Source organism: Macaca fascicularis, chromosome 18 (genome assembly GCF_037993035.2).
Source record: "Macaca fascicularis isolate 582-1 chromosome 18, T2T-MFA8v1.1".
NCBI lineage: Eukaryota > Metazoa > Chordata > Mammalia > Primates > Cercopithecidae > Macaca > Macaca fascicularis.
The window spans coordinates 43,897,231-43,909,713 of record NC_088392.1 but is presented as its reverse complement, the minus strand read 5'-3'; the positions used below and the strand labels follow the sequence as shown (position 1 = coordinate 43,909,713).

The 12,483-nt window shown below is 39.5% G+C and overlaps 1 protein-coding gene across 6 annotated transcripts in view; it reads right to left on the bottom strand.

Moving 5' to 3' along the window:
* The window catches only part of EPG5 (ectopic P-granules 5 autophagy tethering factor), a 131,329-nt gene that overhangs the window by 86,229 nt on the left and 32,617 nt on the right, over nt 1-12,483 (bottom strand). For all 6 annotated transcript variants that reach the window (XR_012427098.1, XR_012427099.1, XM_005586808.5 and 3 more), the window contains exons 11-13: nt 12,270-12,427; nt 8,100-8,254; nt 6,283-6,423 (exon numbers count right to left, since the gene is read on the bottom strand). Coding sequence is in view for 4 of the 6 variants with exons in the window: in XM_005586808.5 (XP_005586865.3) it covers nt 6,283-6,423; nt 8,100-8,254; nt 12,270-12,427 (454 nt within the window). In the remaining 2 variants the exon portion in view is untranslated. The remainder of the gene's footprint in view (nt 1-6,282; nt 6,424-8,099; nt 8,255-12,269; nt 12,428-12,483) is intronic.

Genomic DNA, 12,483 nt, shown 5'->3' with positions numbered 1-12,483 from the left:
CACCTCAAGCGACCACTCTTAGTTCTATTTAGGCAGGACTTCAGAAAGCTAGACGAGAGGGTGATTTAGAGGCTTGGCAGTTCCCTGTTAGAACACACCCCACACAGATCAACAGGAAAATATTACAGATACATTTGAGCCTTTTCCTTTTAAATGACTCAAAGAATTTAAACAAGTTATGAATCAGTATAGACCAGTTTCTCCTTTTGTAATTGGAACCGTTAAAGAATGTTGCTGTTTCTAGTCAAATGATACCTACTGACTGGGACGCTGTTACTCAAGCTTGTCTAACTCCTGCTCAGTTCTTACAATTTAAAACTTGGTGGGCAGATGAAGCTTCCATTCAGGCTGCTCGCAATGCCCAGGGCCAACCTTAAATTAATATAACTGCAGACCAACTTTTGGGGGCTGGTGGCTGGGCTGGTTTCGATGCACAAGTGGTCATGCAGGATGATGCCATAGAACAGCTTAGAGGAGTGTGCATTAGAACTTGGGAAAAAAATCACTTCAGGTGGGGAACAATACCCTTCCTTTAGTGCTATAAAACAGGGACCAAGAGAACCATACGTTGATTTTATAGCTCGGTTACAGGAGTCTCTTAAAATTGCAGATTTGGCTGCTCAGGATACAGTGCTGCAGTTATTGGCTTTTGACAATGCTAATCCCGATTGCCAGGCTGTTCTGCGATCTATCAGAGGGAAAGCACATTTAGTTGATTATATCAAGGCCTGTGATGGTATCGGAGGTAATCTGCACAAAGCTACTCTGCTAGCACAGGCAATGGCAGGACTGAGAGAGGAAAAAGGAAATATTCCATTTCCTGGAGCTTGTTTTAACTGTGGGAAGCATGCTCATACTAAAAAAGAATGTAGAAAAAAATCAGCGAGTCAGGCTGCCAGATAGGGGAAAAAAGAAAACTGTTGAGCCTGAAGTATGTCCAAAATGTAAAAAAGGAAAACATTGGGCTAATCAGTGTCACCCTACGTTTGATAAAGACGGGAACCCGATTTCAGGAAACGCTATGGGGGCCCGTCCTGGGCCCTGTTCTAAACCAGGGCATTGCTAGTTCAGGCCATTCCCTCACCCCTGTACAATGTCTGTCCCCCACCACAGCTGGTAGTGCTGCAGTAGGTTTATGCTGCACAAAAGCTGTGAGCCTTCTGCCTGGGGAATCCCCACAAAAGATCCCAACAGGAGTCTGTGGACCCTTGCCAGCAGGCACAATAGGATTACTTTTAGGAAGGTCCGGTTTAAGTTTAAAAGGCATACAAATACATACAGGAGTCATTGATTCAGATTACAATGGGGAAATTCAAATTGTTGTATCTACGCCTGTTCCCTGGAAAGCAGAGTCAGGAGAGTGCATAGCACAGCTCCTGACTGTGCCGTATGTGGGAATGAGAAAAAGTGAAATTAAACGAACAGGAGGATTTGGAAGCACAAATAAACAAGGCAAAGCAGCTTATTGGGTAAATCAAATTACTGATAAACGTCCTACCTGTGAAATAACTATTCAGGGAAAGAAATTTAAAGGTTTGGTAGATACAGGAGCGGACATTTCAGTCATTTCTCTACAGCACTGGCTGTGCACATGGCCAATTCAACCCACTCAATTTAACATAGTTGGAGTTGGTAAAGCCCCTGAAGTATATCAAAGTAGTTATATTTTTGCATTGTGAAGGGCCCAATGGACAACCTGGGACTATTCAACCAATTATAACTTCTGTACCTATAAATTTATGGGGAAGAGATTTATTACAACAATGGGGAGCACAAGTTCCAATTTCAGAACAATTATATACTCCTCAAAGTCAATATACAATGCATGAAATGGGGTATGCCCCTGGTATGAGAGTAGAAAAAAATTTGCAAGGTTTAAAAAGTTCCCACCAGCCGGGCACGGTGGCTCAAGCCTGTAATCCCAGCACTTTGGGAGGCCGAGGCGGGCGGATCACAAGGTCAGGAGATCGAGACCACAGTGAAACCCCGTCTCTACTAAAAATACAAAAAATTAGCCGGGCGCGGTGGCGGGCGCCTGTAGTCCTAGCTACTCAGGAGGCTGAGGCAGGAGAATGGCGTGAACCCAGGAGGCGGAGCTTGCAGTGAGCCGAGATCGCGCCACTGCACTCCAGCCTGGGCAACAGCGTGAGACTCCGTCTCAAAAAAAAAAAAAAAAAAAAGTTCCCACCAAAGATTAAGATATCATTTTTGATGGTGGCCATTGTTAAGCCTCCAGAACCTATACCTTTAAAATGGTTAACAGATAAGCCCATTTGGATAGAACAATGGCCACTAAGTAAAGAGAAACTGGAGGCTTTAGAGACATTAGTTACTGAACCATTAGAAAATGGGTACATAGCTCCAACATTTTCTTCTTGGAATTCTCCAGTTTTCATAATTAAGAAAAAAATCAGGTAAATGGAGAATATTAACTGACTTAAGAGCTATCAATTCAGTTATACAACCTATGGGAGCATTACAGCCAGGATTGTCTTCTCCTGCTGTCATTCCAAAAAAACTGACCTTTAATAGTCATAGAGACTCTTTCTTTACTATCCCCTTAGCTAAGCAAGACTGTGAATGATTTGCATTTACAATCCCTGCAGTAAACAAACTGCAGCCTGCTAAGTGTTTTCATTGTTTTACAGATGGGGTCTACTAATGGTAAAGCTTCTTATTCTGGAGCAAAAGGTAAAGTTTTCCACATGCCTTATACTTGAGCTCAAAAAGCGGAGCTTGTCGCTGTAATTGAGGTATTGACTGCTTTTGATATGCCTATTAATGTGATTTCTGATTCTTCATATGTGGTTCATTCCACATAGTTAATTGAAAATATTCAGTTATTATTTCATACAGATGAACAACTGATGACTTTATTTACCCAATTGCAAACAGCAGTTAAGAGTAGAATGCACCCAAAAAGGGTACGTCACTCACATTAGGGCTCATACACCTCTTCCAGGACCTTTGACTGAAGGGAATCAAATGGCTGATTGCCTAACTGCTAATGCAATATCTAATGCTAGACACTTTCACAACTTAACCCATGTTAATGCCTCTGGTCTCAAACGCAGATACAACATTACCTGGAAAGAAGCTAAAGCTATTATCCAGCGATGCCCAACTTGCCAAATGGTACATTCCTCATCTTTTACAGGAGGAGCTAATCCTCGAGGATTGGAACCTAACTCTCTTTGGCAAATGGATGTCACATATATTCCCTCGTTTGGGAGACTAGCTTATGTACGTGTATGTGTGGACACCTTTTCTCACTCTGTCTGGGCTACACGCCAATCAGGAGAGTCTTCTGCCTGTATTAAATGTCATCTTTTGCAGTGTTTTGCGGTGATGGGCATTCCAGTTTCTATTAAAACAGATAATGCCCCAGGCTATACTAGCCAAGCTCTAGTTACATTTTTCTCTATGTGAAATATTAAACACATTACTGGTATTCCATACAATTCTCAAAGACAAACCATAGTGGAAACAATGAATCTCTCCCTAAAACAGCAGTTGCAAAAGCAAAAAGGGGGAGACAGAGAATATGGAACCCCACAGATGCAACTGAATCTAGCATTATTAACTTTAAATTTTTTGAGCCTGCCCAAAGGTCAGATGTTATCAGCAGCTGAACAGTAACTATAGAAACCAGCTGCAAAGACAGAAGCAGAACAATTGATTTGGTGGAGAGATCCAGTAACAAAAAGTTGGGAAATAGGTAAAATAATAACTTGGGGTAGAGGTTACACTTGTGCTTCTCCAGGCCAAAATCAATAGCCGATTTGGATACCATCAAGACACCTGAAACCTTATCATGAGCCAGATGCAGAGGAATAGACTCCGGGAGGATCCCAAGGATCCCCCCGTTGCAGCCATGTCAAGACTGAGGCTGAGGAGGGCCCCAACTGTCATGAGCAACACCCATCGAACACAGCCACCCACCTGGGGACAGATCAAGAAGCTGTCACAGATGGCAGAAGAAAACCTGAGGAAAGCGGGACAACCAGTCACGATGAATAATTTAATGGTAGCTATGATAGCGGTTATTACCACTGCCGTGAGTATTCCTTCCATAAGGGCTGACACAGAGAATAATTATACTTATTGGGCATATCGATCAATCTTGGCTGGCAATAATGCCTAGATGTAAATCACTCTATGACACAGTTACACGTGCTTTCTGATCTCAGTATTTACCATAATAAATCTGCTCCTATTATTGAGGCATAACGCCCTGAAAAACCTATTTGTAAACAGGATTGGACCCAGTTAGAAATAATGAACATACTTGTTTAGGAAGATTGCTTTGCAGAACAGGCAGAGGTGCTACACAACAATTCCTATGGAATCATTATTAATTGGTCCCCTAAGGGGATGTTTAGCTTGAACTGCACCTCTCAGTCTGCGTGCCATGGTCACACTATGTTCAGATGATCTGAACAAAACGGTCAGACGGTAAAAATGATAAGAAGTACGTCAAAAGTTCCTATTATCTGGAACCATGGCGGTATAGTGGCACCTCAACCTCAAATGATATGGCCCGCTCTAGGAGCTAAACATAAGGATTTGTGGAAACTATTAAATGCTCCTAATAAGATCAAAATGTGCAAAAGAATAAAAAAGCACCTAAAAAGACACTCTACAAACTTGTCTTTGGATATTGCAAAATTAAAGAACAAATATTTAAAGCATCCCACACACACCTGACCTTAATGCTAGGAACTGAAGCACTTGAAGGAGTTGCAGACAAAGTAGCAGCTAGTAACCCATTAAAATGGATAAAAACACTTGGAAGCTCTGTGATTTCAATGATGATTGTGCTTTTAATCTATGTTGTTTGTCTTTGTATAGTCTGCAGATATGAATCCTGACTCCTGCAAGAAGTAGCTCACTTGACAAAGCAGCCTTTGCTTTCATCTCTTTGCAAATCAAAGAAGGGAGACGTGTTGGGAGCAAGCGCCCCAAAATCCAGCCATAAACTGGCCCCAAAACTGGCCATAAACAAAATCTCTGCAGCACTGTAACATGTTCATAATGGCCCTAACGCCCACACTGGAAGGTTGTGGGTTTACGGGAATGAGGGCAAGGAACACCTGGCCCGCCCAGGATGGAAAACCGCTTAAAGGCATTCTTAAGCCACAAACAATAGCATGAGCGATCTGTGCCTTAAGGACGTGCTCCTGCTGCAGTTAACTAGCCCAACCTATTCCTTTAATTCAGTCCATCCCTTTATTTCCCATAAGGGATACTTTTAGTAAATTTAGTATCTATAGGAACAATGCTAATGACTGGTTTGCTGTTAATAAATACGTGGGTAAATTTCTGTTCAGGGCTCTCAGCTCTGAAGGCTGTGAGACCCCTGATTTCCCACTTCACAACTCTATATTTCTGTGTGCATGTTTCTAATTTCTCTAGTGCCGCTAGGTTAGGGTCTCCCCGAGCTGGTCTCTGCAGTGAAATTCCATCTCTATTAAAAATACAAAAAAATTAGCTGGGCATGGTGGCAGGCACCTGCAATCCCAACTACTTGAGAGGCTAAAACAGGAGAATCACTTGAACTTGGGAGGCAGAGGTTGCAACAAGCCAAGATTGAGCCACTGCACTCCAGCCTGGGCAACAAGAGCGAAACTCCATCTCAAAAAAAAAAAAAGAGTGATAGCTGAAGTCTATGGGGTTGCTTTCTGAGGTGATGAAAATGCTCTAAAATTGACTGTGTTGAGAGTTTCACATACCTGTGAATAGACTAAAAACCACTGACTTACACACTTTAAATAGGTAATTGTATGGTATGTGAATTACATCTCAAGAAAACACTTGAAAAACTACATGAAGATTGCAAAATGACAGAAACAAATTAAATCTGTGTCCTCCTCAACTTATTACTACATACTATTTATTTTGCTTTTGACTGACTTTAAATAGGACCTTCTTTGTCAGTTGTTTATTCCAGGTACAAAATATAAAAACTATGAAAGCCAAACAAATTATGAAATAAAACTGTTAATTAACTATAGGTCATAAGTAAAGTAAAAATATGTTATTGAAGGAGGTGAACAGGTCAACCTTGAGATTTGAGAGAAACAATCACATCTTTTTATAAGCAGCAGCTAATCCCAAGTTGGCACAGTGAATGACACAGAGGCCGGCACAGTAAATGTTAGTTCCTTTCATCCTGTTTATACCCGCAGTGACAAGATCATTCCCAAGAATCTTCCTATTTTTGCCAATGTTCCATTACTCCAAGATTTAAAAAAACAAAACAAACAAAATCAGTGCTCTTACCATTCCAACCTGGTCAATGGTCTCTTGAACTCTATCCAAAAGAACAGAAATTATCTCAGGATGAACAGCTGTGATGGTCCCTAAAAGCTCTCGACCAACCTTTGAAAAGGTCTCTCTGGTAGACAGGGTGACATAAGATACCTAAATAGGGAACAGGGGGAAGAAGATGGCACTTTTAATATCAATTATCAGTCAAAACACCCTTATATAGTTTTTTCAAGCAAAGCAGAAAGAATCTTATATTGAGCCTTAGTTGACACTATGTTCCAAAAAATGTTAAAACTTCATATAGGCAACTGTCTACTCTGAGGCTGAAAGGTGGAGGGAGAGGAATATAAGAGAATGGCAACTTTTTATAACAATGACTTCAAGTGTGGATTCAAAAAGCATATCCCAAAGTTTGTCGGTAATAATAAAACGGTTCCTGCAGTTTCAAAACTTTTCTAAAATTGAGGAAATCACTACAATGGTGAAAATCAGAATGTATTTCATGGAAATGCCTAGCTTCCCCTACAAAATAAGATCCCTAACTACAAGGTCTTCTAAAACATTAATGTTTACCAACTTGTTTTGAATTAAGTCTTTCAAAGTCTATGTTACAATCCATTAATGCCAATGGTATTTTTTAACACAATGGAATAAACAGAAAAATAACATAGAGAATAAAATAAAATGGAAAAATGTAATAGTGCTTCACAGGTAGATTAAGTATTGCTTCAACTGTACATACACACAAAGGATCAGAATGTAATATAGAATGTAATTTTTATTGTGACTCCTAGACAAAACACTGGAAACTTTACTCAAGAGCATAAATATTACTTTAGCAACAGATCTTGAGAATGTCACTTAATGTATGTGAAAATATGTCTTGTCTCCCCAAGTTTTTCAGATCAAAGACAGTCTGAATTCCAGATCCATCGAGATCTTAACTTTATGCATAGTTATGAAGTACAGGTATAGGAATCGCTGAATCAAGTATTTGATCCCGGAAAGAACATCCAGGTTTGTCATTCTCAAATGGATTATTAGGGGAAGATAATAAAACCCAAATAATCATCTTCAAACATAATTTTACTTGAGTACACTTGAATAGTTTGGAGGACATATTTTGTATGCAGAGCAACAGATACACGAGAGTTTAAAGTGTAAAATGTGCAGGGCTTTTAAAATATACAAAAAACTCCAATGAACGTTTTGGTAACCACCTTGGGCTAGTCCCTAGATGCTCAGGGGTCAAAATTTCACTCCCCTTCACCCTCATGGATGGCTTACTGAAAAGATGTAGAATGCAAGGATCTCATCCTAGCCTGTAATTTCATATTATAGATGAGGAAAATGAAGCCTGGGGTTATACGTTATCTTTTTTGATGTGAGATGGTCAATTAATAGCAGAGTTAAAACACACGTATCCTAACTCCAGGTTCAATATTCTTCCCACCATCTCATTTAAACTGGCTGGGAAGCTAGGTTTCTGCTACTAGCTGGAGTGGAAGAGTTTAGCTGAAGGGGTGGGGTGAGGGAAACATACAGCATAAAAGCTGTAAGTGTCAGGCTGTATCACACTGTCTCTTCCTTACTGAAAGTGGTGCAACAAATTTCAAAAGATAATAAGTACTGGGGAATGGATATAATTCACATTTTCAATAACCCCTGTAGCAAAATAATGTTCCACTGATTCTCCATCCCTTCTCAAAAGTGTAGACAGTAGCTAAATAAGTCACAGTTTGTAAAACAAATCCCCCCCAAAAAATCAACAGATGGACAATCCAAAAGAAAACATTTTTTAGCTAATTTCTAAAACTTCATATTCTAACCTCATATATCTCCAGAACAATAATTTTTATGAAGTCTTCATCCACATTGGTTCTTCTGGCCTGAGCCATCTGAGCAAAGGTAGTCAGAAGGCAAATCTCTTCTGAGCTATTCATAGAAGAAAGACACTTCTCAAAGTTGGTGAAATGTTCTGGGTCTGCAAGTTCATATCAAGAAAAGTAAAGTGGGGAAAGAATAAATTTACATCTTTTAATCACTCTTCCAGAGAAAAAGATTTAGGAATATTTAAAGATACAAAAGTTCTTTCTTTGTTCCAAAATAGATTTCTACAGGCATCAGGAATGAGGCTGGACCAGATGGCCTCTGAAATTCCAATGAACTCTAAATATAATGTAACCTCACAAGAGACATTTAACATCTCTAAGCTTCAGTTCGCACATCTGTTTCAAAAGGTTATTTAAGAAGAAGATTAAACAGCATGTCACTGGTGACGTGCTTTGTTAACTGCAAAGCACTGCTGCTGTCACTAGGCAGTCACCTTCAAAGGCAGTACTGCCAACTTCAAAGGCACACTTGAAGCTACTTGGTAACCATCAGACAAACAAAGACCTGACTAATGAAAACTGCTAATACTAGCAAACTACTTGGCACAAATAGGGCATTCCAAAAAAAGAGATTTGCTTATAAAGAAAAACTGGGGGCAAGAAATTAGTTATAACCGTAACTGAAATACTAATGAATGTCATAAACAATATAATAAATGTGATGTGTTTTGCCTATATCGCAAAGGATGTTGTGTAAGCAATACTAAATTCTGCCATTAGAAGGCAATATTCACAAATATACATGACAGTAAACTAGATGCAAAGTTGTACAGTGGAAAGGAAAAAAAAGCCCATTGAAAAAATATATGTCCTTGGCCAGGTTCTGTGGCTCACACTCGTAATCCCAGCACTTTCAGAGGCCGAAGGCAGGCAAATCACTTGAGGTCAGGAGTTTGAGGCCAGCCTGGCCAACATGGTAAAGCCTCACTTCTACTAAAAATACAAAAATTAGCTGGGCGTGGTAGCACATGCCAGTAGTCCCAGCTACTCAGGAAGCTGATGCAGGAGACTCACTTGAACCTGGGAGATGGAGGTTGCAGTGAGCCAAGATCATGCCACTGCACTCCCGCCTGGGCAACAGAGCAAGACTCTGTTTCAAAAAAATTTTAAAAATTTAAAAAATAAATAAATAAAATAAATTAAAAAATAAAATATATATATATAAAAATATATATATATTTCTATACATATCCTTGATGGAACTTTTCACAGTAAGAAGGCAACAAGCCAATAATTCCGTTCACATTTACACATTTGAGAAACCAAAATAGCTCACCAAATTTCCTGCATTTTCAAAATAACTCCAGGACATTTACCAAACCAATTTTCATTTTCCATCTCCAAATTGGATTTAGAGTGGAAATTATTACACAGAACATTCTCAGAATAATGAAAATTGGCATGATCATTCTAACTTACATTGTGAAAGGATATTTAAAAAGAAAAAAAAGAATTATCATTCAAACTTACAATGTTCAAGGTACAAATCAAGGAAAAGGCATTATATTTTAAATAATTCTATAGAAAAAACAATGGGAAAGTGAAATAACTTTCTAATTAGCTTTTAAAATATTAACTATAAGGACAAACAAACATATTTCTACATTTATTTATCATCGAATTTGCTTATGGCTACACTTTACTAGTAGTCAGAATGTTGATCAGACTAGAAATAAGCAAAAAGAAGCCAAATTAAAACAGACCAGTTTTTAACAATCACTGCTGAGAAATGTGTTAGTTAGGAAATGTTAAAACTAGTTAAAATGTGTTCCTTGGAAACTGATTTCAAGCTCACCCTACCCCCATTACCACAGATAAATAAGAACTGGTTATAAAGAATAAGCACTTCTGGCAATTATTAAATATAAAAAGTTAGGAAGGTAAAATACGTCAGGAAGCCTTATTCTTCCACAAACAATAAAAACCAAGCCTCCTAACAAAATTGGTTTATAAAAGATTAAGCAAAGGAGAAGATGAAAAAACAGCAAATTAGAGCAGGAGATCAGTGCAAAGACTCCAATCTCAAGCTTAGAATGTAATAAGGCAGATGAAACTTCTCTACTGTGCCACTAGCTCCTGTGTCAGGTGATACAGGCCCTAAGGGAGATAAAGAAAAAAGTGCCATGGGAGCCTGGAGTCCAGACAGAGAACTCCAGCAGCAGGATCCAAAGCTCCAGGGCAAGGCAAGGCTGGTACTGCCGCTTCAGGGTCTGGAATCACATCCACTACAGAGCTGAGCTGTTCAATATCGGCTCCATCTGCCACATGGTAACACAGAGCCTGGCAGATAGTAAGTCCGCAATGAAGGGAGATGACACTACAAAGGAGACCTACCCAGGATTCAGGTATAAAAAGAAGTGCTGCTGACCATCCCAGCACTTCCGAAGGAAATGTCTGCTTCTGTGTTAGCTATTTCAACCACAGAAATAGCCGCCAGAGGACAGACAATGGCTGTGAGACCTCTCACCTAGCTCACTCGTAAGCCCAGGTCCAACCATGGCAACAGTCTAATAGAAGCACTGCCCCCAGGACAGCAGAGAAGCATTTTACAAAGCAGAACAATGTAAAGGAGTCCAGAGCTACCACTAAAAAGATAAAAAGAAAAACAAGAGACAAAAGGGGATGCATGCAGAGCCCCAGAAAAGAAAAAAACAGAAACAGAAGAATAAAGACATCAATCTAGAGAGAGAGAAATGGAGGCTGAGTGCGGTGGCTCATGCCTATAATCCCAGCATTTTGGGAGGCCAAGGCATGTGGATCACTTGAGGTCAGGAGTTCAAGACCAGCCTGGCCAGCATGGAGAAACCCTGTCTTTACTAAAATATAAAAATTAGCTGGGCATGGTGGTGCACACCTGTAATCCCAGCTACTCAGGAGGCTGAGGCAGGAGAATCACTTGAGCCCAGGAGACAGAGGTTGCAGTGAGCCGAGACTGCGCCACTGCACTCCAGCTGGGGCAAGGCTCCATCTCAAAAAAAGAAATGGAAATAAAAAAATAAATCATGAATGTCTGCACAAACTACTTTGCAAACAGTAGAGGCTCAATAATTTTTAAAGTATATGGTTTTCTTTTAAGTGATACATTTAAAAATTTGGAAAACAGTCTTTACTTCCTGTTGTGAAGGAAAAAACATTTGGAAAATAGAATTATCTTTTGTGTTTCTTTTTAATCTTGTATTTCAGTATATTGTCCATCATTTTTTAATGTATAGGGTAGTTTTTTAAAATCACTACAATATACATCTAATTAAATAGCGTTTTTCATTTTGAACATTGTAATTTTTGTGATAAGTAAATGTCCTGGCCAGGCACGGTGACTCACACCTGTAATCACAGCACTTTGGGAGACCGAGGTGGGCCTGAGGTCAGGAGTTCAAGACCAGCCTGGGCAACAAGATGAAACCAGGTCTCTACTAAAAATACAAAAATTAGCCAGGTGTGGTGGTGTGGACCTGTAAGTCCAGCTACTTAGAAGGCTGAGGCACTAGAATCACTTGAACCCAGGAGGCGGAGGTTGCAGTGAGCCAAGAGCACTCCAGCCTGGATGACAGAGTGAGACCCTGTCTCAAAATAAATAAATAAATAAATAAAAATAAATAAATATTCTATAGTTTAGAGGTGGTATGACACAAAAACTTAAGTTTTCACCAAAATTAATTTTTAAAGTACACCTGTCTATATCTTTAGTTCATAAAAACAATACAACTTTAAAAAAAACAGCAATAAAAGAAAGATATTAGAGGAACGGCTGGGCACAAAGCCTTAACAAATTTCTAGACAATTAATACATATCTGTTAATACAACTGCCAACTAGAATAATTTCACACACAAATGCAAAAAAAAAAAAAGTGCTTCCTAAAAGTTAGAATACTGTGTGTATTGGCATACTGTTTGGGACTAATCAAATTTTGATTTCAGATATGCTAGTTGCTGTTTAATACATCAAAACTGTGAAGCAGTCTGTTGAATTTCAAAATCATTACCCTTGAATACGTATGTAGAGCAAAACATTTTCTCTTAGTCCCTCTAAAAGTAAAAATTAAGCCCTGAAGAGAAGCACAAAAAGATAGGGAGAGCAGAACACCGACTGCTCAGTGGGGCCGTACCTTGGAGCTGCTGCTTGCACTGGGCGGGCTGCAGGGAGGAGGAGAGCTGCTGCAGGTTCTCGCTCTCCACCTGGTGCATGAGGTAGAAGAGCTTCCACAGCATTTGCACAGACAGAGTCCCAAAGGGCATCTCGGACATAAACAGCCAAATGCCAAGTCTGCATGTAAGCAGGAATCGTTTTATTTGTTAATCAGCTTCATTACATTAAGAAAG